The sequence below is a fragment of the Lepisosteus platostomus genome, chromosome 2, assembly GCF_059453375.1.
Source record: "Lepisosteus platostomus isolate fLepPlt1 chromosome 2, fLepPlt1.hap1, whole genome shotgun sequence".
In the NCBI taxonomy this organism is placed as follows: domain Eukaryota; kingdom Metazoa; phylum Chordata; class Actinopteri; order Semionotiformes; family Lepisosteidae; genus Lepisosteus; species Lepisosteus platostomus.
The window spans coordinates 76,378,041-76,398,448 of record NC_142612.1 but is presented as its reverse complement, the minus strand read 5'-3'; the positions used below and the strand labels follow the sequence as shown (position 1 = coordinate 76,398,448).

Below are 20,408 nucleotides of genomic sequence, written 5' to 3'. Positions count from 1 at the left end.
GAACTATGCACAAGATAGTTTTTATTTTGAAAAATACAAATAATGAAATGTTAGAACAACAGCATGGTAGCTTACAAAGTTAAATACTTTCTTAGTTACATAATGAGATAAGAATGAATGCTATGAGTCGTGGCTGTGTTCTTGTCCTCTCTCTAAAGACACTATTTTATGAATATATATACTGTATACTGCTGCTGTTGTTTACTGGTATCACTGCTTAGCAAGTATTTTTTCTCCTGCTGGTGGTCCTTTATGCTGTGCATGACAGCCGTCCATATGGGTCTTAAGGTGCATTTAGATCATTCAAGACAACAATTGCCAGTCATACAGTATGTAATTATATTTTTATAAACAGCCAGTAAAGAAGACAGGTGAATAAACAGGGCTAGCAGTGTACGTGAGCCAATATTCCCATTGTCTGAGGCCTATTATGTTGTGGCTGTTGTGTTGTGATCGTGCTAGACACCATGTTCTGGCCAACTCTAATGAAAAAACCAACACTTTACTGTATAGCGCAATATGTGTCACGATTTGGAAAACTGCTAAGGCTGATAAAATATATTTGTGCAGAATAAAAATAGATGATAATTTTCAGCAGTGCAGGACTTTGAACATGGATTTTTTTATCTTTATGTGGTCTTTACTAGAGAGATGTTTATTGCAAAAGAACACATAGCCACGTTTGTGCGATTGACTAATGACTGTACAGTAACAGATAAATCAGACCAGCAAAGAATAGTACATTAACTTCATTTGACCTTCAGTGCAGTATTGCTGATGCAACTTCTTTGGAGTCTCTTTTTTCTGCAAAACAACTGTGGTCTTATTGAAATTCAAGGGTGCCTTATGCATGGGAGACTTTTGAGTTTCATGTACAGCTCCAGTTTTTACCCCACCTGTAAATGTTGGTCAAAAAACCTTTAAAGAATTAAGCTGTTGTATACGTCCCTAGCAATACAGCCTGTAGTACAAGTAATGCACTCATGAGTTTAAATCTGACCGCTGTGTTTTTAAAACTTATGCATTTTAAAGAGATGTTGAATAAAATAAAAGCAAAATCTTTAACCCCCATTTTAATCCCTAAAACACATTAAGTTTTTATTGCAGCAAAAACAAATATTTGTTGTTATTTATAAGTACAATGAAAATGTTAAATTTTCTCAGTTATTTTTGGCAAAATGCTGTTTAACAGTAGAGTACAATGGGAAAAATCAGATATCAGCACTCAAGGGTTGCCAAATTCATCAAAAGATGGAATTGCTGTAGGATATCTTTCATATAGGTCACCTCGGTTCTTAAAATAATAGTCTCAGAAGCCATATATAGTTAATTCAATTAGGTATGAAATTTGAGATCATTATCTTTCCTTAAAAATAATTGGAAAGACTGTGAACGGGCTTCTCTCCTGACATTTGACAGGCGTCTGAACATAACTTACAGTGTGAGAATTCCATTGTTGTTCCTATACAGTATTATTCCTGGCTCTGACTCAAGAGGTGAAACAGTCACTGGTATTTGGTTTGCTAAGAAAAAAGAAGAATAAAAAAGCTATTTAGCAATCCTGGTTAAAAGTGTATTCAGGAGATCTTAATGACATGTTATACTTTTAATGCCTTTCTTGTATATAACATGAAATAGCAGTGCAATACTTTTCTTAATCACAACCCCCTTTCATCCAAATGTGTCATATTGTCCTCAGGTTTCAAATATTACATTGTAGTTTTAATCCAACATTTTAATCATCTCTATTATGTTTGTTTTACACCTCAATTTCATTAAAAAACAAGGCTCATCCCTGTGATCATAATAGTATTATTTCGTAATTCTAGACTGCCCTTTCATCAACCAACTCACCATGTGGCTTAACCAGAAATGACTCTTTTGATGTAGAATATAGCAAAGATACCGCTTTCATGATTAATTCACTGTTAGGAATAAATCACTATAATAAAGATTTTTTTAGTAGTATAAGATGTTTTGAGGATTATATTTATATTTGATGTAAATTGTGTAACCTCATAGAATTATGTGGTCCTTTAGAAATTGTAACATATATGAAATACCAGATTAAATACATCATTAAGCTATAGCTAGAATTTATTGTTGTTGAAGTTGTTTTTTACCATATTGGACTGGGCTCTTCATTGGTTCAACTACTAAACCATCTTGTGCAGAATGAATTTGATAAGATGGACACCCCTGATTTTGCCTGTGCTGCCTTGAGCTGGGCTGTACTAGGTTGGGTTGGACTGGACAGGACTGGACAGGACTGGGCTGGGCTGGGCTGAGCTGAGCTGGACTGGGCTGGGCTGGACTGCACTAGTCTTGACTGGACTGGACTGGGTTGGGTTGAGCTGGACTGGACTGTGTTGAGCTGGGCTTGACTGGGCTGGAATGAGCTGGACTGGACTGCACTAGTCTTGACTGGGCTGGAGTGGGCTGGGCTGGGCTGGACTGGACATCATTCTGTGAAACAGCAGCTCCTGTGTCTCCTGTAAGGCTCTGTGGAGCCCGTGGTTTGGGTGAGGAGCAGGGACTGTCATGGGTTCACATGCTGCCCTGCAGGGCAGGCCATAGCTAGCCATAAACCAGGAGGCTGTGATAATAAAACATAACTATTAATTTCCTTTTTTAATTATTGTTCAGAAGAAGGGATAGAGAGCTCATCTGTTTAACATGCTGTACTAACCTTTCACTGATCATTGTTGTTATTTTCTCAAATAAGCTATTTTAAATCCGAAAACATTAATAGCCTTCAATGGCATTATTTGGGAGTCAGAGTTGTCTTTCTGATCATTCTGATGTTCGTTGGTAGATTCTGACAAAGAAAAAGATAAGTGTTACATTTTTAATGATTTAATGGAAGTTTACCCTTATTTTTTGTTCTGAATTATTTAATGTGCTGCAGTGGTGTTAGGAGCCTGCAGCAGGTGGAAAATGAACTGTAAATTTAATGTGCCAAGAAATGTTGGATAGGACTATTGACAGGTATAATGGAATTGGAAAGGAAGGTGTACAGTATATCATTTAAAGCTAAAACTTAATTCAGGTATTTTTTTTACATCTAAAATATAAACATCAAATAGCTTTGAACCTGTGTTTTCATACAATTGTGCTGAAGGTAAAGAAATTGTTGTAAATTAATTAATTATATATTAAGTGTTTGCTGTGTGTTTATTTCTTTATAAATATTTCAATGTCAGTATTTTTAAAGCACTTAATAGTCACCGTGTTTAATTATCCATTCTCTATACTGGCAAGTCATTATTTAGCAGAAGCATTTCCTAGAATCAGTTTTAATATATTTATAAAGTTATTTTGTAGAGCAGGATCATCTTTCCACATCTTGTCAAACAATAGACACAGCTGTTATTCCCTTCTTTTCTGTTCAATGTGCATGTTCTGATGCTGAGCTGTCTATTGTTGTGTGAGAAAAGACCGTTAAAAAAAGGTTTGGTCCTTGTCCCATAATAATTTGTGCCCTCAATGAAAACTGTGGGTATGAGAAAACTGACAATCCTCTTTATTCCCACAATCCCCTGAAAGCACCCAGTGTCAGAATTTAGACTCTCAGTGATCTGACATTAGGAGGGGTCACATATCCTGGCCTGCTTCCATTTCATGTAGGCAATGACAAAAAAGGAGGCACTAACTACATATTGCATGGAGTAGGGAAAAAAAATGTCCTCGATTCCCATGGTATTTATTAGGCAGCGAAACATAACTGAGCTGCTACATAATATGCAGAGGGAAATGTGATGCAAAAGAACATTCTTTATATGGAACCGGGGAGGCTAACAAGTGGATTACAGAGACTTTCGTTTTTCTTTTTTAAAAGCGAGATCTGCACTCGAAACTTTGGGGTTGCACCTTTTGCCAGACAGGGCTCCTAGCAAGTCATGTACTTGTATAAAGCCACTTGCAGTGAGATCTCCCACCCGAAGCAAAAAGGGGTGCAGAAACCAGAAACCAAAGTCTCTTCAAAACTTTGCAGACCTGGTGCTGGGGTAAAGTCTTACCCTCCAGCTGTCTGTTGCAGCCTGAGACCTAATGGTGCCGTGGAACTCAAACAGCTGCAGGAATTTCTGAACGTGCATGCGCTGTCTTTGCAGGAAACGGTCAAAGCAGAGACAGGGATGATATACAGGTAAGAGAATTCTTTTTCTTTCCACTGACCTGATACTGTTTTGTAGTCTCTGGTATGGCTGCTTTGTGTTGGCTTGCTGGGGAGATGACTGATTGTGCAAACCGAATCAGCTGGGCGCACAAGACAGTTCTCTCACTCATTACTGCTCTGTAAGGGTTTCGGAGATGTCTGCTGGGGCCGTGGGGGGGATCAAACAAAAGAATTAAATGCATTTTCTTGCACTTCTTGTTATAAAAATAAATGCTATGAGATGTATAACAAAGTGTAAGAGCCTAGTTATTTCACTGGAATTCTAATATATCTTAATAGCTTAACAGCAATACATTACTATTTATCATTATTCTCTGGATCAGGCATGTTTTCTTTTTATACTGTATAGCTTTAACAATGAAAATCCTTTAAGCAACTCATGATACACATGCCTTCTGTAGTTTGTCTTTTGTTTTTGTATTGTACTACATAGCCAAACTGTGGTAAGGTTAGCGTGCACAGTTTGCTCTGTTTGATGTAGAAACGTTTTCATTGAGCTGTTTTTCATCTGTAATAGAATAACTTTAACATGTAGAATCATAAAATATTGTCTCAAATTGTTGGGTTGTGCTGCTCAATACATCTAATTCTGAGCTCCTTTTGCTGTTCATTTTCAAAGATACTTGAAAACAATTGGCAATTATTATTTCCAGGTCATTGTTTGTCTATCTTTTGCCCATGGCATTTCAGATCTTCTGCAAGTCCTTGGTTTTTGATGATAAGTTGTCAGAAACAACAGCTGCCAAAATGGGGAATTTCTTTGCTGACACTGACAAGCAGTGTACATAGTTCAGAGGTTGTCAGTAGTGTCGTAACAGAGATAATAAAGAACAGCAGATCTCTTAAAATACCTTAAATGATATACTAGGAGTGAGAAGTTTACCTTGGCAGATGTTTCTATGTACTTCAGTAGTGAAAATAGTAGTGATGCCCTCAGGAAGCTGAACAAGCAGTAAAGGAGAAGCTTGCACTTGGACATTTTAATTGGTCTTTTTTAGGAGTTGTCTAGAAAACCCTGCTTTTCCTGCCTTTGTAAGGGTACTGCTGTATGAGCAGCTGTGGTTCGTTCATGTTGTCACTTCAGAACAATCTTTCCAGAATTTATTTTCATTGGCTTTAAAACCAGCTGCGTTCTTCTCCTCAGCTTTAACTCCTGTCCTGCTTTTAGATGTCTGGCTAGTGTTTGAGAAATGGCTTGCCTCATCTTTCCAGGCTCGTTTCATATGTCATATCAGTGCGGTGTCCATGGCCACTGTGAATTCTTTGTCAAGTTTCTTTTGAAGTTTCACTTTTTGAATGAAACTTTGCATTCTGAGTGATGTGGAAGGTGTGATAAATTAGCTGACTGCAGACTCACCTGCGATGGCAGGAAAATTATCTCACTGTATCACATCTGCTGTGCAGGTGTCTTTAGGGAGGTCAGATGTGGTTCATTGAGCGCCAATAGTTATAAATGAATGAATGAAAGCATGCTGATGAGCTTCACAGAGTAAAATCAAGAACCTGTTTAAACAGAAGGATCAGATTACATTAAAAAAATAATGCTCTTTATGTTTTTATATGAAAATTATTTAGCCCTTTTAAAATGATCTACTATATTGCTAAATGTTTTATAGTTTAGCATCTTAAATGATAATTAACATAACTTCTGTTGAATTTCTTTATTATACTAAGTTAATCTTATATCTATCATTGAACTGCAGTTACAAATCAGATTTCAGTAAATAGATGTCTGGCTCACAGGTTTTGTTTGTTTTGTCTGGGTTTATTTATTGAAAAGGCTTTTATCATTGTACATTCAGACTAAGAATACACATCTGGGGGGAAATAATAAAAGTAAAATAAAATGCATTAGTTATAGTAAAAGTCTGTTTACACATGGATAAACCTTTAACACAGAAAAAGTGTCTTGTTTCGTATTTTATTTTAACACTTTCAATATGGACAAATGCATGTGCCTAACAGGCTGAACTCTGCAAGAAATGGGAAGAGCAGTTTGTTAAAGATCATACCAGGAACACAAGGCACTGCTTCGCGCAGAGGGTTGTGGGAGTCAGGAACAAGCTGCTCAGCCTCGTGGCTGGAGCAGATGCCGTGATCTCTTTCAAGCGCAGAACAGACGAGATCCTGCAAAAGCCTGGAGTGGATTCAAAATAAAGGCACCGGGATGTATACCCCTACTCTTAGGAGCAGTTCCTCTTAGGATCTTTAATGACCAGATCGTCAGAATCTCAGTTTAAGATCTCATCAGAAAGAAAGAACAATGTGCGTGGTCACTATAATGGGGCATTGGTTTGGAAATCCTACTGGTGTGGGAGGAATAGTGCCACACTGTGGTCTGCCAAAATCAATCCCAGAAGCAACCTGCTGCTTTGGGTTGTCACTGGGGGTCTCTCATCCCTTTAATGTCCAGTGGCACGCTTGCTAATGATTTATGGCTAGATGTTTGTAATGCTGCTGTGAGGAGCAGTAGCAGCAGTGGTGGTAATCAATCTCTAAAAATGATTAATAACATGTTTATTAAGAAAAATCAGATTGTTCTCGAATAGAAACGTTTTAGTAAATAAAAACTCAGTGTACATAGATTGTTATGCATTTCAGTTGCACAAACTAAAGAGTTTGCATTCTGCATTTTACATTCAGAATATGCTGTAAATATTGATACCTTTATACTAGTCGCCATTTACAGATCTGATCGTTTTTTTGCTGATAGAAAAAACCTATGGTTTGATTTCCAAAACAGGGACCAAAGCTCACCTGAAGTTAAAAAATAAGAGGTCCACAATAAAAATTACAGCTTTGAACATGAAGTACTGCTGGTTTCTTATGTTGCTGGGAAAGCTCCTTGGAGACCAAGGTACTTGGGAGTGTTATGACCTTATTCCAGCACCTGTGCCATAGATAGAACATATTTAATTCCAGTATTCTGGAAACCAGTACTTACAAGGTTACACAGGTACTTTTGTATCCATGAAGGGAACAGAAGTACAGTATGTGTCTTTTTTATTACTTTTATTATAGTAATAATTGGTGACGCTGTTCTAAATACAATTTCAAGACTTAATGTATCAGTGGAATTATAAAATCCCTTTTTGTATTGTCCTTCAGTATAGTGGCACTTGTTTGAAGGACATGAACACTAATAGCATCAATAGTACTATGTGGTAGCATGTCTAGATTCTGTGTTCTCAGTCGAGTGTAAGTCTGTATTGCATATTTTAAACTGAAGATAGTATTTATGAATTTGTGGCTTTGTTAACAGTTTTGGTTCTGTCTATTAACCACCCACTGATATTCTTCACTGTATCTGCTGTAAGAGGGCTCCACACTGCAGCAGGGGATGTAAAGTGGTCCCTTTCCAGCAAAGGTCAGTACAGCACACTATGATTGAGACTGTTTCGCAGTCTCTTGGTCATTTACTTGAATTTGAATGCAAAATTAGTAACATATATAATTAAAGGAGTAAAACCTGCACACATCTTGTGTATTAACGGTGATGGTGTTTTAATGTAGTACTATAATTCTTAAACTTTGTAATGTTTAGCATTTGATTGGTTTATACCTGTTTTGTAATAATAATAAAAAAACATTTGACGTGTAGGATGCAAGAAAGTCTGCTGTGAATAATCCAAATTAACAGCTTTAAAATCACAAAGAGTCTACACAATTTACACTCTCCTCTGTTTGTGGTTAGGATCATTTTACATTAATGTCCATTTTCAATGTGTTTGTCTGATTTCTATTACAAAACCTCTGATGTGCATTATATTTCAACTCAATAACTCCAGTTTCTCATTTTGGGCTGTAGTATTCATATTGCAAAAGTTATGTCAAAAAGAGTTTGCTGTGTGAAAATGTGTGTCACATTTTTCCTTTGTGAATATTACTTGAGGATTAGAACACAAAAGGTCCCATCTGCCAGAGCCCAGAGGTGTATTTATGCTACACAAGTGCTAAGACTGTAAGCCTTGCTGTGTGGGCTGACAAAGACGCTACAAACAACTATTAACAGAGCCATTGCATATCGCATTTAAGAAGCGGTATAAAGAAAAATTAACACTAAGTGCCTATTACTTATTCATTGTGGAAAAATGATTAATTTTTTATGTGATTCGGCAGGTGTCCTCATTAAATTCTTAATAGCTTACATAATTATAAAGGAATTAACGTTGCACTATGATATCCTTAGCACTCCTCTTTCATTTAATCTTGTAAGTAAAACTCTAGATTGCTGAACATTGTTTAATGTCTGAATTCCAAAAAAGGATCTCCAGTAACAACGAGTTATAGTTAGAATTCGTCTCAGTTCCCCTTATGGGTTTTACTTATTTTAAAGCCAGTAGCTAAAGCTACATTACTTTCTTGTACATTACTTGTACTTTCCATACAAGATTCTTTTCAAATTACATAATTTTGTGAAGCCAAATATTTTGGGTATTAAATGGATCTCTTTAAAACCAATAATTTGACTAATTTTGAAATTTGGGGATTTTGAAAAGTTTTTTATTTTATCTTCAATTTTCTTTCATTCGTAGTATTGTTCTACAGGTGTAATGTGCTAATGAGTTTATATTGTGAATAAGAGTATACTATCTTTCTAAAGTATTTTAAGAATTCATGATTTAAATAATCCTATGAAATGATTTGCAAATCATGGGTTAATACGGAGGTTAACATTAACACATTTGTAGAAGTGTTAGATAACGTATTCTGTTCTGCTCATTCTTTGTCTGAAAACTCGTTGTATATATTCTTTAGCTCATGCTCTGAAGATGAAAAATACATTTACAGAAGCTGGTATGGTTCTGCATGACCTGTTTTTACAGACATGCTGGTTGGTCCTTTGGAAGCAGCACCCTGGCAACTGTAAACATAAAAATGTTGTTTTGCTACAAAAGCCAGTGTGTCCAATGCACAAGAGTATTTCTTTTTTCATTTTTTTTTCTAAGGGAATCTGTTGCAAATATTTCTGCACATAGCAAACCTAGAAAAAGCAGAAGGGAACACGTCGTGATTTTTCTTCTTAAAAAAAGAGTATCTGCTATATAATCAATTTGCTTATTTTCTTTCTTTATAATGCTGATACTACAGGTCATCATACTATGGCAGTTTTAAATGAGGTACAGAGCAATGACTTGCAGCTGTACTCAACGTGTATGGGCAAATTCTCTGTCTGATGCAAACCTCTGGAATGCAACGGCTTACCTAAACAATTACACGGTATTGTGCTCTGTATTTTACCCACATTTTTATTCTGTTTAAGCAGTATGAGAACAGTTTTCAGTGGAGCGTGCCATAACATAATTACAGAAATCATTTGATCAGACCTGCAGTAAATCTCACCAGTGCCCCTAAGAAGCGTGTGGAGGTCACAGCCTACATCAATATTAATGGCATTCTTTGTAGTCTTGCTCACTGGCCTTGGGGTCAAACAATAGTGCGCCTGGGCTTATTACTGTAGATGCATTCCAGCTGTGCGACAGTATGGAATCGTACTGCAAGCAGATGTTAGCTGTGCACTTTAATTGAAAGTATATGTAAGAGTGGAGATTTCCTTCAGGGAGGTGTTTTAGAGTCTTTCGTTCCCTGTGCAATTAGTATATTAAACACAGCTAAGTGACTGTTTCCTCTATGAGTTATTGGGTTCAGCGTAATGATAGTGTAATATACAGGGCAGAGGGAGATGTGTGTACATGTATTGTTGCATGGCTAAGACTGTTGTTTTTTAACCTGATTAACTTTATGTTCAGTATTTGGTTTTTGTAGTTTTTTATGGTGATATTAAAGTCAAACTTCCACCCTTTTTAATGAACAATAGAGTTATATAGAGATAAAGATAACGATTTTTCAGAAAGTACACAGCAAAGCATTCAAAAGACTGGTATTTTAACTGGTATGAACTTACAAAGACTTACTTCATTACCATCAGTAGATGCACCTATCCAGGACACCTTGCAAGAGATACAGTATCACAAAGAGCAACTGCAAAAAGCATTATTCAAATGTAGTACAAAAGAATAAGTAAGAAAACAGTGAGACAGGCACCTTCGAAGTTTAATTCCTGTGAACACACTGTCCATCGTGTGGGAAAGAATGTCTAGGAAAAGAATTAAGATTGAGCGTTATGGAATTGAGATGGAATAAGTAAAGAAGGAAAGCCATCACAGGGATTGTCTAAACAGATGAAAGTCTTGAGGAGACGCCCAAACGGTGGTCTGGGACTGAGCACTTTTTATTCCAGTGGATTGTTCATTCAACCTCTTTGGGGCCAGGAATGAGGGCCAGAGTAAAGGGAGGAGAGAGGAGGATCAGACAGGCATGTGGAGGAGGAGTAGTCCCTCTTAAGACAGGGACTGTTGTTACTCTGCCAAAATGAATGGCTACCCAAACTGAAATCATGAATGCAAAAGTGTAGTAAGGAAACTGTTAAGAGGGCTGCAGTCTGTTATCTATTGTTGGCTCTCTGTAGCACAGAGCCAAAACAACCACAAAGCCTGAGGACCCATCTATCATTATTTGTCTTGATTTAGAGTGATGTCTTTCGAGAAGATAATTGCTAAGAAGGTTCTGAGGGGTTCTGATAATTAATCCCGGGGAAAAAAAAACAATTAAGAGACTGTCGAAGGATGATCATTAAGATGATTCATGTGAGTGCGCAGATGGGGTGCTTGGGGAATAAGAGATGGTCAGGAAACTCCCAGCTTCATTAAGGACTCCTTGGTCAGAATGTTTCACACCTGCAAATGGAAAACTGGCTGTGGAGATTTACAGTCTAATTTATGTCACCTGCTCTCAACATGTCCAGCAGGAGGAGCTCTTTTATAAATAATACTTTCAATACAACCACATTTATTTCATTGTTATTTGTTTCCTGAGCAGATGCTTTTTATCCTGGACAAGATATAAAATATTCAATATAATTTTTTATTAAATGATATCAACTTGCATATGTTAGAAATGGAATAGTAAAATACTTGAAAAAGAAAACTGCCCTGAGTGCCTTTCGACAGCATCTCACCCTGGATGGGAAGCCAATCCATCTCAGGGCACACACACACACACACCAGTGCCAACTTTCCCAAAAGCCATTTAACCTCCCAGTATGCTCTGCACTGTGGAAGAAAACTCACATGAAGATGGGGAGAACATAAAAAACACCACAGATAGCACGCCAGCTCTGCAGCTGACTCCAGGGCCACAGTCCTGTGCGGCAGCAGTGCTAATCACAGTGCCACCCTGTTATATATACATAACAGTTAATAAAGTACAAATAGACAATTACAGTAGGGCCTCATAGGCTGCAGATTACTCTTTATTAAATACATGTAATGCGGTGTTTTAATAATACACGAAGTAGCCATTCATGAAACATTAATATACTGTACCAGAGCAATCTAACTCGTGTCAGCAAACACACAATTCAAACTGATTAACAGTCAGTTGGTAACATTCAGTGGATTTTTAAATCTGTTCGATGTAATAAAGGCCTTATAGATGGGATTTGCTGCCCTTAAATTAAAAATTTCCATTGATTTCACAGTTCAACCAAGTGCTGTATCTCCACACTTAACCTTATCAGTACTTTTAATACCATATCAATCTTTATGCTTCATGACTTCGCAATTGAAATTATTAATAAAGTACACTTATATTCACTGCGTGCCTTTGTGCTATCAAACTGCTGATTCTTTAGTAATAGTGATCTAAATATAATAGCTAATTTAACATTAATGAAGTGCAATACTAAATTTTGCATTTTGCCTTATATATAAATATACATATAAAAAACTGATGCATTATAAAAAGCAAATGACTAAATAAAATTGTTAGTTTGAGTGTTTTCTTAGCACACAATTGCAGTACTTGAAAATTAATAGAAATTATAAACAGCTTATGGGTTTGCAGTTATTTCTATTGAAACTGATGTGCAGTCTCTAGTAATTGCCCCTTTGGGTGATATGCATGACAGCTTTGTTCATGGTTCAGCCTAAACCAACCACTTATTTTCTACTTTTTTAGAACAGAAATACTGTACATAATTTATTTTATGATTCTCGAAGCATGTTTGGGTTCAATTACAACAATTTTGCTCCCCACTCAGCATACTAATGAAGATGTGCTCGACAGAGACAAATGGAGAAGAGCAACCAAAGCAGCTGACCCCAGGACAGTCTGGGACTAAGGCTGTGAAAAAGAAGAAGAAGAAGACTCAGCATACTAATGTACAGAAATGTAAAAGCGTAACTCAGAGCTGTGCCTAATTAATAATTTCAAACGTCAGGACTTTTCTCTTAGGAATGTGCACGAAGTTAATTCTCAAGCCCTAATCCTCTCTTGAACTGAGCCTTTTTCACAGCCTCTTCTGTGCACACATACTCTCTCGCATTGAAGCTCAAGTTTAAACTAAGGTTTTAAGCTTTGAATTATTAAAGCAAACATTCAGACTGGAAGCCTTCCGAACGCAATGGCAAATTCCGATTGGCCTCCGGGGTTTGCACCACAGGGCCTTTCCTGAGATCTGCAGAGATTAAAGCAAGCCTGACATACCTACAGGATAGGTTGGTTTCCAGCAGGGCTCAGAAAAAAAAGAGATATTATATTGGACAGAAGCATAAAAACAGCCATGCAAATCCAATGCGTTTCAGATTCAGAGTAATCCCAGGCAACTGCAGATTTATAAAGCTGCACTTTTAAAGTAAATTCACAATGTCTATACACTGTTTGTCAGTGACAAACACTTACTGCTCCACTCTGATAAGACACTTCCTTTTCTGACTGCTTCCAAATGTTATATAACCCATTCAGCAGGGTGCTTTAAAATATGAAAGGAAATGTGCAAGTCTGGCTGATTTTGAATTCCTTTTGTATTCTTGATTCCTTAAGGTAAAGGAGGGGCCTGGGGTGTAAATTAACTCCATTCGCTTTACCTTCCTAGTATTGATCACTCCCCTTCCAGCTGAAGAGATTCTATTAGGATAATAGATTACAGCCGTCCAACACAGGCAGCTGCAAACTGCAGCAGGTCAATGAGGAGGGAGAGGCAACTGTGCTCAGAGTGGACCTGGCAGCTGCTGATGATGCTGCTGATGGGGGAATTGGTGGGAAAAGGGCATCGGAAAACTAATGAGAACTGCCTTTTTTCCCACATCCACTCTGGGAACCACATTTGCTCAAACAATGTTTTAACTGGACAGGAGCGCATTCTGCATAAGACCCCTGAAAACGCAATGTGAAATGATCGCTGTAATCCTTCTCTGCTTCTAACGGAACTGTTCAGCATTAGATATTAAGATAAGGTTTTAATATATGCACTCTGTGTCGTAACAAATGTTGCTGAAATTCAATTGTTAGAAGTGCGTACTTATCTACAGAGGATTCTTTTTCAAACCAAATCAAATGATCTGTGCACCTTGATAAACTGTATTCTGTTGCCTATGCAAGGTACCATGAATCGGTGATTTCAACTGCAAGACCTAGACCTGGTGTTTTATCTTCAGAAATGATTTTATCTGATGCAGAATATATAGTTTAAGGGTATGTACTGTAGATCAGAGTAGACGCCTCAAGTTTCGACAAAGAAAACCAAGCTTGAGATGATTCATTTGCTATATTGGAAATATTTCTTTGAGCCACAAGCTATGTTAAAAGGCACAGAAAGCTTTTTTAAGGAAAGAAGAATGTTATCAAGGCTTTTTGTCAGCCGCCAGATTTTCAGATGAAGTACTTTATAATCCTTGCAAATGCCTAAACTAAAACAATGATTCTCTCTCTGCAAGGTAACTAGCTGTGCTTAATGGAATTGAAATGTCTTTGAGTGATTCAGATTATCTGTGAAAGGGCAGGGGGTAGGGTCTGATAATATTTCAAGATAACGAACAACTTAATTCTTCTATTTTATGTCTAACATGTTAATGTTATGTTGAATTTGTTTTTGACAGCTCGAGCAAAGCTTCAATTTACTGCATTGTATGGTGTGCTAATGGTCTCTGTTTTTAAAAGAGACAACACAAGGCATTTCCTTACCCAAAGGGTTGTGGGAATATGGTACCAATGTGCCACCATGCACATACGTATGCACTAAAAACCTCAATACCAAACCACAATGGAGTACTGTAGTCCTTTCAAATTAAATTTTAATCATCAGAAAGAGCCGTCTGACACTCTTTCCAGTAGTATTCAGTATAAACTAAATATCAGGGTGACATGGTGACGCAGTGCTTAGAATTGCTGCCCTTCAGCACTGGGATCCTGGGTTCAATTCCAGAACTGGGGTCCCTTCTGTGTGGAGTTTGTACATTCTCCCCATGTTCATGTGGGTTTCTTCTGAGTTGGCGTCCAGTCCAGGGTGTATCCTGTCGTGCGTGCTGAGCCAGGCTCTGGCTTCCCTGAGACCCTGCATTGGATGAAGAGCTTAGAAAATGTATGACTGGATGGGTGGATGAACTGGATGAAACACTGCCATTGAGATCAGCTGCCTCAGTCAGTCTATTGCAGTGATGGACAAGTTCACAAATCACAACAGAGCGAGGAACGGGAAACAGTCATGACACTTCAGAGGCAGAGTTCAGAGGTTAGTGGGAAAAAAATGAAGAGAATATGATCAAAATAACCTAGAAAATAACAGTCAAGACATGGCAGTGCTGTACAAGTTTAGGCAGATTATCAGGGCCTGTTTCTACTATATGATTTCATAAAAGCATCAGTCCATTCTGTTATCTGAATAGTCTTACCTTCTGTAAATCTTATCTGTGGGTTGCATTAAAAGTCAAGAAACAGTTTTCGATAAACATTTATTCAAATAAAGTGTACTTTTAAATAAGTCTGTGACTGAAGTTCGTAAATCACATATTGAAAGTATTGCCTGTGAGAATTCCTTGTAAAAGCAGGCTCCATTGCAATTTCTCAGAGCCTGCTTTTACACAATGTTCCTTTGAGTAAACTCTGAGATATTCATTCTCACATCAAATGTCTAAAAGGCTCTTTTCTGATACAACGCCATCAACTGCCAATGGTTAAATAATAAAATGCTATGTTCACATTCAAAAAAATTCCACATAAACCAACTGTAGTAAAAGTAAACTACTACTTACCCTGTGGCTAAGATTGTTTTCCTTATAACCCTTGTAATAAAAAAGGTAAGGTTTAACTCGATGAAGATATCTTTTTCGGTGCATATTTAAAAGCATACACATTGAAATATTTTTTAAAACATACATGTTGAAATATTTTTAATCCACACTAATATTTTAGTACAAAGGAAGCAAGTTATACAAAGCAGAAGTGTTCTATTGAGAGGAGGTCAAATTGTAATCTCTCAGTTCCACTCTCTGACGCATAAAAATTTAATTTGCCCTTTGTGCCTTTGAGAGCACCTTTTCTAGCTCCACCCTCCACCCAATATTCACCCTTACTGCTGCCTCCCTGGTTCATTCCTCACAAGTGAGGGTTATTGTGACAGCACTGATCTTATGGCCAATGCCATAATTTCTTCAGACAGGTGAGGTAACGCCACACATTTGAATAGTAAGTACGCTATCCTTTGATAGCATTTGTCATGCTCTTTGCCTTGGATTAGCTACAGGACAAGGTAGCCACACTTAACATCTCCCGGAATTCAGCACTGGTTACCGCGGTAATTCATTTACAGGAATCTTCTACCACCTGGTGGAAATTGTCGACCATTAGCCTTAGGTGGTTCAAGACTACATTTGCTGTGATCTGGCATTGCTCAGGAACTCATAGAGTTTGGTATGGCTCTAGCTTTGTTTCGAGTTCCTGAGTTCTAACTTTGTTTGCTTCTTAGATTCTGGGCCCTGCTTTAGGTTCTTCAGCTTTCCCCCTTTGTGAATTTACTGTGCTTCTTTGTTTATGGACCCTGCTTGTTTCCTTCCGCTCTGAGTTTGTGCTGTGCTTCAGTTTTTGCCCAGTTTTGAAGTTTGCCCATTTTGGTTTACGCTCTAGACTGCTTTTCGGCTGCTGTGACCAAACTGCTGAAATGACCATTACGACTAAGCCAAAGTTCCTTCTCTCAGGAAATATAGAATCTCAACATAGGTAGTGTAACAGTTCTTGGGGTTTCCGCCCCTGCCACTCCTGCCCTGCCAGTTCGTCCCTCACTGTCTGGGCGCGAACCCGGGTCTCCTGCCCCACACAACAGGGAACTTACCGGCAGAGCTAAAGGAGACATCCCCCAGCCCAGGTGGCTGAGATCCCTGTTATACGCAGGTGCACATTCGTTACAGTAGTAGTAGATACTAAGATAACAGGAGTAGGTTGCAAGAGTGATTAAGGGATGAAGCGCAATTCCATTGTGAAAGTGATGTGTGTGGGGGGGTATTCCACTGTTTTTACATCGAGTGTTTTCTGCCCAGTGCATTTTTTGCTTCACTGATTAATTCTACAGTGTGGTTAATGCTTCCATGGTGCATGAAGTATTTGCATTATTTCTACATTTGTTATTCCGTTTTGGTTCTGTTGAGAATTTCTTGCCCTGCAAAATTTCCAGATGGTGGCCCATTCACCTTTCCACACTTCGGTCAGCTTTATGTTTATGACCCCTGATACAGAGCATATGGTTACATAAAGTGCATATTCATAATGGGGTGTGAATGCCTTTCAGCTTGGCCACCATCCAGCACAGTGCAAGTCAGAGTAGGCCAGGAATGGAGACCCACAACAGTGCTGATATTGGCTCATTTTAGCTTTAGATTTTCCAAAGTGTACCTTCTCCAATTCCAGAAATATCTCATGAAGATACATTTTCACAAATGGGACTTAAATTTTTTGGGGGTTTTGGATTACTTGCGTGTAAATCTTTATATTAACAGATCCCTCTCCATTAAAAATATACAGTCCTGTAAAAGAAGACCTCTTTCTTCAGGAATAATTTGTGATGTGGGTGGTTTGTGGTATATGATTGAGACTAGAGTGTAGTCCTCAGGAATGGATTTATCGATGGATCAACTATCAAAGGATTTATCACTTTAATGTAATTATTACATTCATATCTGTTAGGAGTACATTTTTGAGAAGGCCACTTAAACATTTTGAAAGTCATACAAAAAGCTGTCAAGGCATCTGGATTCTCATTAATGGTAATCTTCATGACAGCATTAGAGCAAGCAATTTTCTTCTTCTTAATTAGGAATCAATTTACTTCTGCATTTAAAGAGCCTTTGTTCTTAACAATACAGTAATACTGATCAGGGGAGTTAAAATTTAGAGTAACTCTTTAGAACATTATTAGTACAGTTTAACAGAAACGAAATACCAAATTATAGAAACTTTTCTCTCCCCTGATGAAACAAATAACTCTGATGTTTTTAAGAAATTGTGAGTGGCCAAATTTTCCAATCAGCTATGAATGATTACAAATCATAAAAAATGATTCTCAGCTATTCCAATCACAGTTACGAGACTGCAGTTGGTCACATAAAATATTTGAGAAAAACTGCCTAGGTCTCACTATTTCTTATCGGTACACAGACCAGGCATAGTAATATTAATGTATAAGAGATACATTTTTGTGGTTAATAAAAAAAGAACTTTTGTAATCCTTGTCTGCCTGTTTTGTAGCTTTTAGATTGTGAATCAGTGATATTATTGATCACTAAATGACATTTTACATTATCTTGTGATTCCTATTCCAACAGACTAATTTTTCTATTAAAACAAAGCACAGTAATAAGAATTTAATTTCACTGAAGGATCTGTTGAGGTAGGAATGCTATGGAAAAGAAGCTTCGGAGTGCAATACGTAGTCGTGCTTCTCCAGTTTCAGGGTCTTGTATGCGGTCTGTGTCCTGGGATGTTTCGTATTTTATTCCTTTTCAAATTAATTCGCTCCAAGCAAATCAAAAATCAGGAGAATCTACTGCATGCATATTTAATCATCATTCCATTTTTTTTTCCTGCCCGACATCTGTAGTCAGTACCACCAGTGGCTGCTCTTTGTGAATTACAAAAGCCGTAGAAGGAGCTCAGGGAAAATTGTCTTACATGATAAATAACCTCTCTTTTTCTTTGTCTTTGCTCAGTACAGACTACATTTGTTTCCTTCTGTCTCTGTTTGTAGTTCAAGTGCACACTAAATAAACACTGTTATCATATTAGGTTAAATGTTAGGTAATATCCTAATTAATCCAAAACAAACTAAACCAATGGGAAGATTAGATTCCTGCAGTCACAGACAGCAAAGGAGTTACCTGTTTGATACAGAGACCTCTCTGTGCGAGTGTCTCAGGTGGACTGGGCATTTTGGTCATTGGTTTTTGCTTGTAGAGAGGACAGGCACACTTCACTGACTTAAAGAGGGTGTGCACTGTACTGAGCACCTGCAGTTGTTTCTCCGTTCAGCCCTTGATTAGCTGTATTTTAAATTCTTTCCCCAAAGATAAAAACATCATAAGATGATGACAATATTGGCTGTTAAATGAAGCTTGATTGTGATGACCCAAAGGTATTGAATAGAAACTCAGAACCTTGCTAATGTTCTTGCTAAGGACCAACATAATTAAGGAAAAGAGAGACACTTGTTTCTTGCTATGTAGCAATAGCTGATATGTGATAAAAAAGCAAACGCCCTTAACATGGAATAGGGTATGATTCACATTTTACACTATTTCCTTTACACCTTTACACTGTTTCACTGGTGTAAAGGCTTTTTGCGAATGCAGAGCAAATACAAAAAAATCAATGTTTAAGTAAAAGACTGTAATGGCAAAATATGCTACACTACTAACAGTAAATGTAATATCTCTAAAAGAACATCCCAGTTTTTCAGTGTGAAACAAGAGGATGTTTATGCACTCTGAGCCATCCTCATGTTGTAAGTGTTTAGTAAAAACCTGGAAAAAGTATTTTATTACTGTGCATTATTTTATGTTGGATACGTACACTCAAAAGTTTAACACTCACCTAGTTGTAATGGAACAAATTAAGTATTTGTTTTATATTTTAGTTAGTAACACCAAATGAATAATAGCACATAATATGTCCAGGTGGAAAAGCTTATCTTATATAGAGGTTTGAATGATTTGTAGAAGGAAGACATTGCAGTGTTGGAAGTCATTACTGTATTGACATGAGCTCTCATAACATATTTATGAGAGCTGAGACCGAAATCCAGGTGATGACCAGATACTCTATATGTACACGTTTATGTGTCAAATGAGCCTTTTCACACTGTAATGGGACTGGACATGAAAGGTCTCAAACTACTGATGATCAAGAGGAAACATTCTAATTATGATGATTGTATACAAAGGTCCGGTAGCTGCTATGAACTCCCAGTGTAACTTTACAGAAGACGTCTGATGGGTTTTATACCCGTGTTTGGACCACCCTCACAGAGATGTGAAAACACACGCAGCCGTTATTTCAACATGTGGAAACATCTGCAGTGTCCTCTATCCTTGCCGATGCCACAATCATGCAGTCATCACAACAATGGCCTGCTTCGCTTCTGTCAGTTGCTCCCCAGATCGGCTGGTATTTTCTAGCCAAGGCTGGAAACAGTGGAACATTGACTCCTGTGACTGGTCAGGCTCCTGCATGTTTGCAGTGACATCAGTGAAGCGTGTTTCCTCTGTTCAACACGAACTCCCTTTTAGGATGCTGTGGAGCTTGTAGCCCTTCAAGAGCCAAATGGCTCTGGCAGGTGGCTATTTAGGAGTGACCTCTTAAGAGTACTGCCTAAAAGCAACATACCATAGATGCAGCCCAGAACAATAGCATCACTATAAATCTTAAGGACAAAGCTGAAGTGTTACACCGTGGCACCAAATAGTTAAGAGGTTTATATTTAACAAAAGTATTTCTGTCAGCACATACATATATTGTGCTTTTATATTTGTCCCTGTTTTCTTAAATGCCCTGCTATATTGGGACAAATTACGCGCAGACAACGATTTATGCAGCATGATGTAATTCAATTGATGTAAATTATATGTGAAAAAGCCCAGGATCTATTTTTTTCGAGAGGTACTTCAATGGCTGGCTGTTTGCCTCAATCACAAAGATTAGTCAACAGCCAAAAGCTAGCCCTATTGTACTCATCCCCTATCACTGCATTAATGCAGTAGTCTTACAACAAGATATATTATCTTTTTAACAAAATAATGTAGAACTGCTTGCTTATTTTAAGCAGCACATGTTTAACAATGTAGTAGTTCAGGTGGGTAGCTGCGTCAGCATGCGTAGGCTGCAAAGGAACAAATAATAGGTTTATTCC

The 20,408-nt window shown here is 37.6% G+C and overlaps 1 protein-coding gene across 2 annotated transcripts in view; it reads left to right on the top strand.

Moving 5' to 3' along the window:
* Nucleotides 1-20,408, top strand: part of kcnab1a (potassium voltage-gated channel subfamily A regulatory beta subunit 1a) — a 101,463-nt gene that overhangs the window by 14,669 nt on the left and 66,386 nt on the right. Inside the window, exon 1 of one of the 2 annotated variants that reach the window (XM_088618900.1) lies at nucleotides 3,659-4,147. The exons of the other annotated variant lie outside the window; for it this stretch is intronic. Within the exon in view, the coding sequence (XP_088475026.1) occupies nucleotides 3,900-4,147 (248 nt within the window). The 5' untranslated portion in view covers nucleotides 3,659-3,899. Of the gene's footprint in view, nucleotides 1-3,658; nucleotides 4,148-20,408 lie in introns of those variants that run through there. 2 annotated transcript variants of the gene reach the window in all.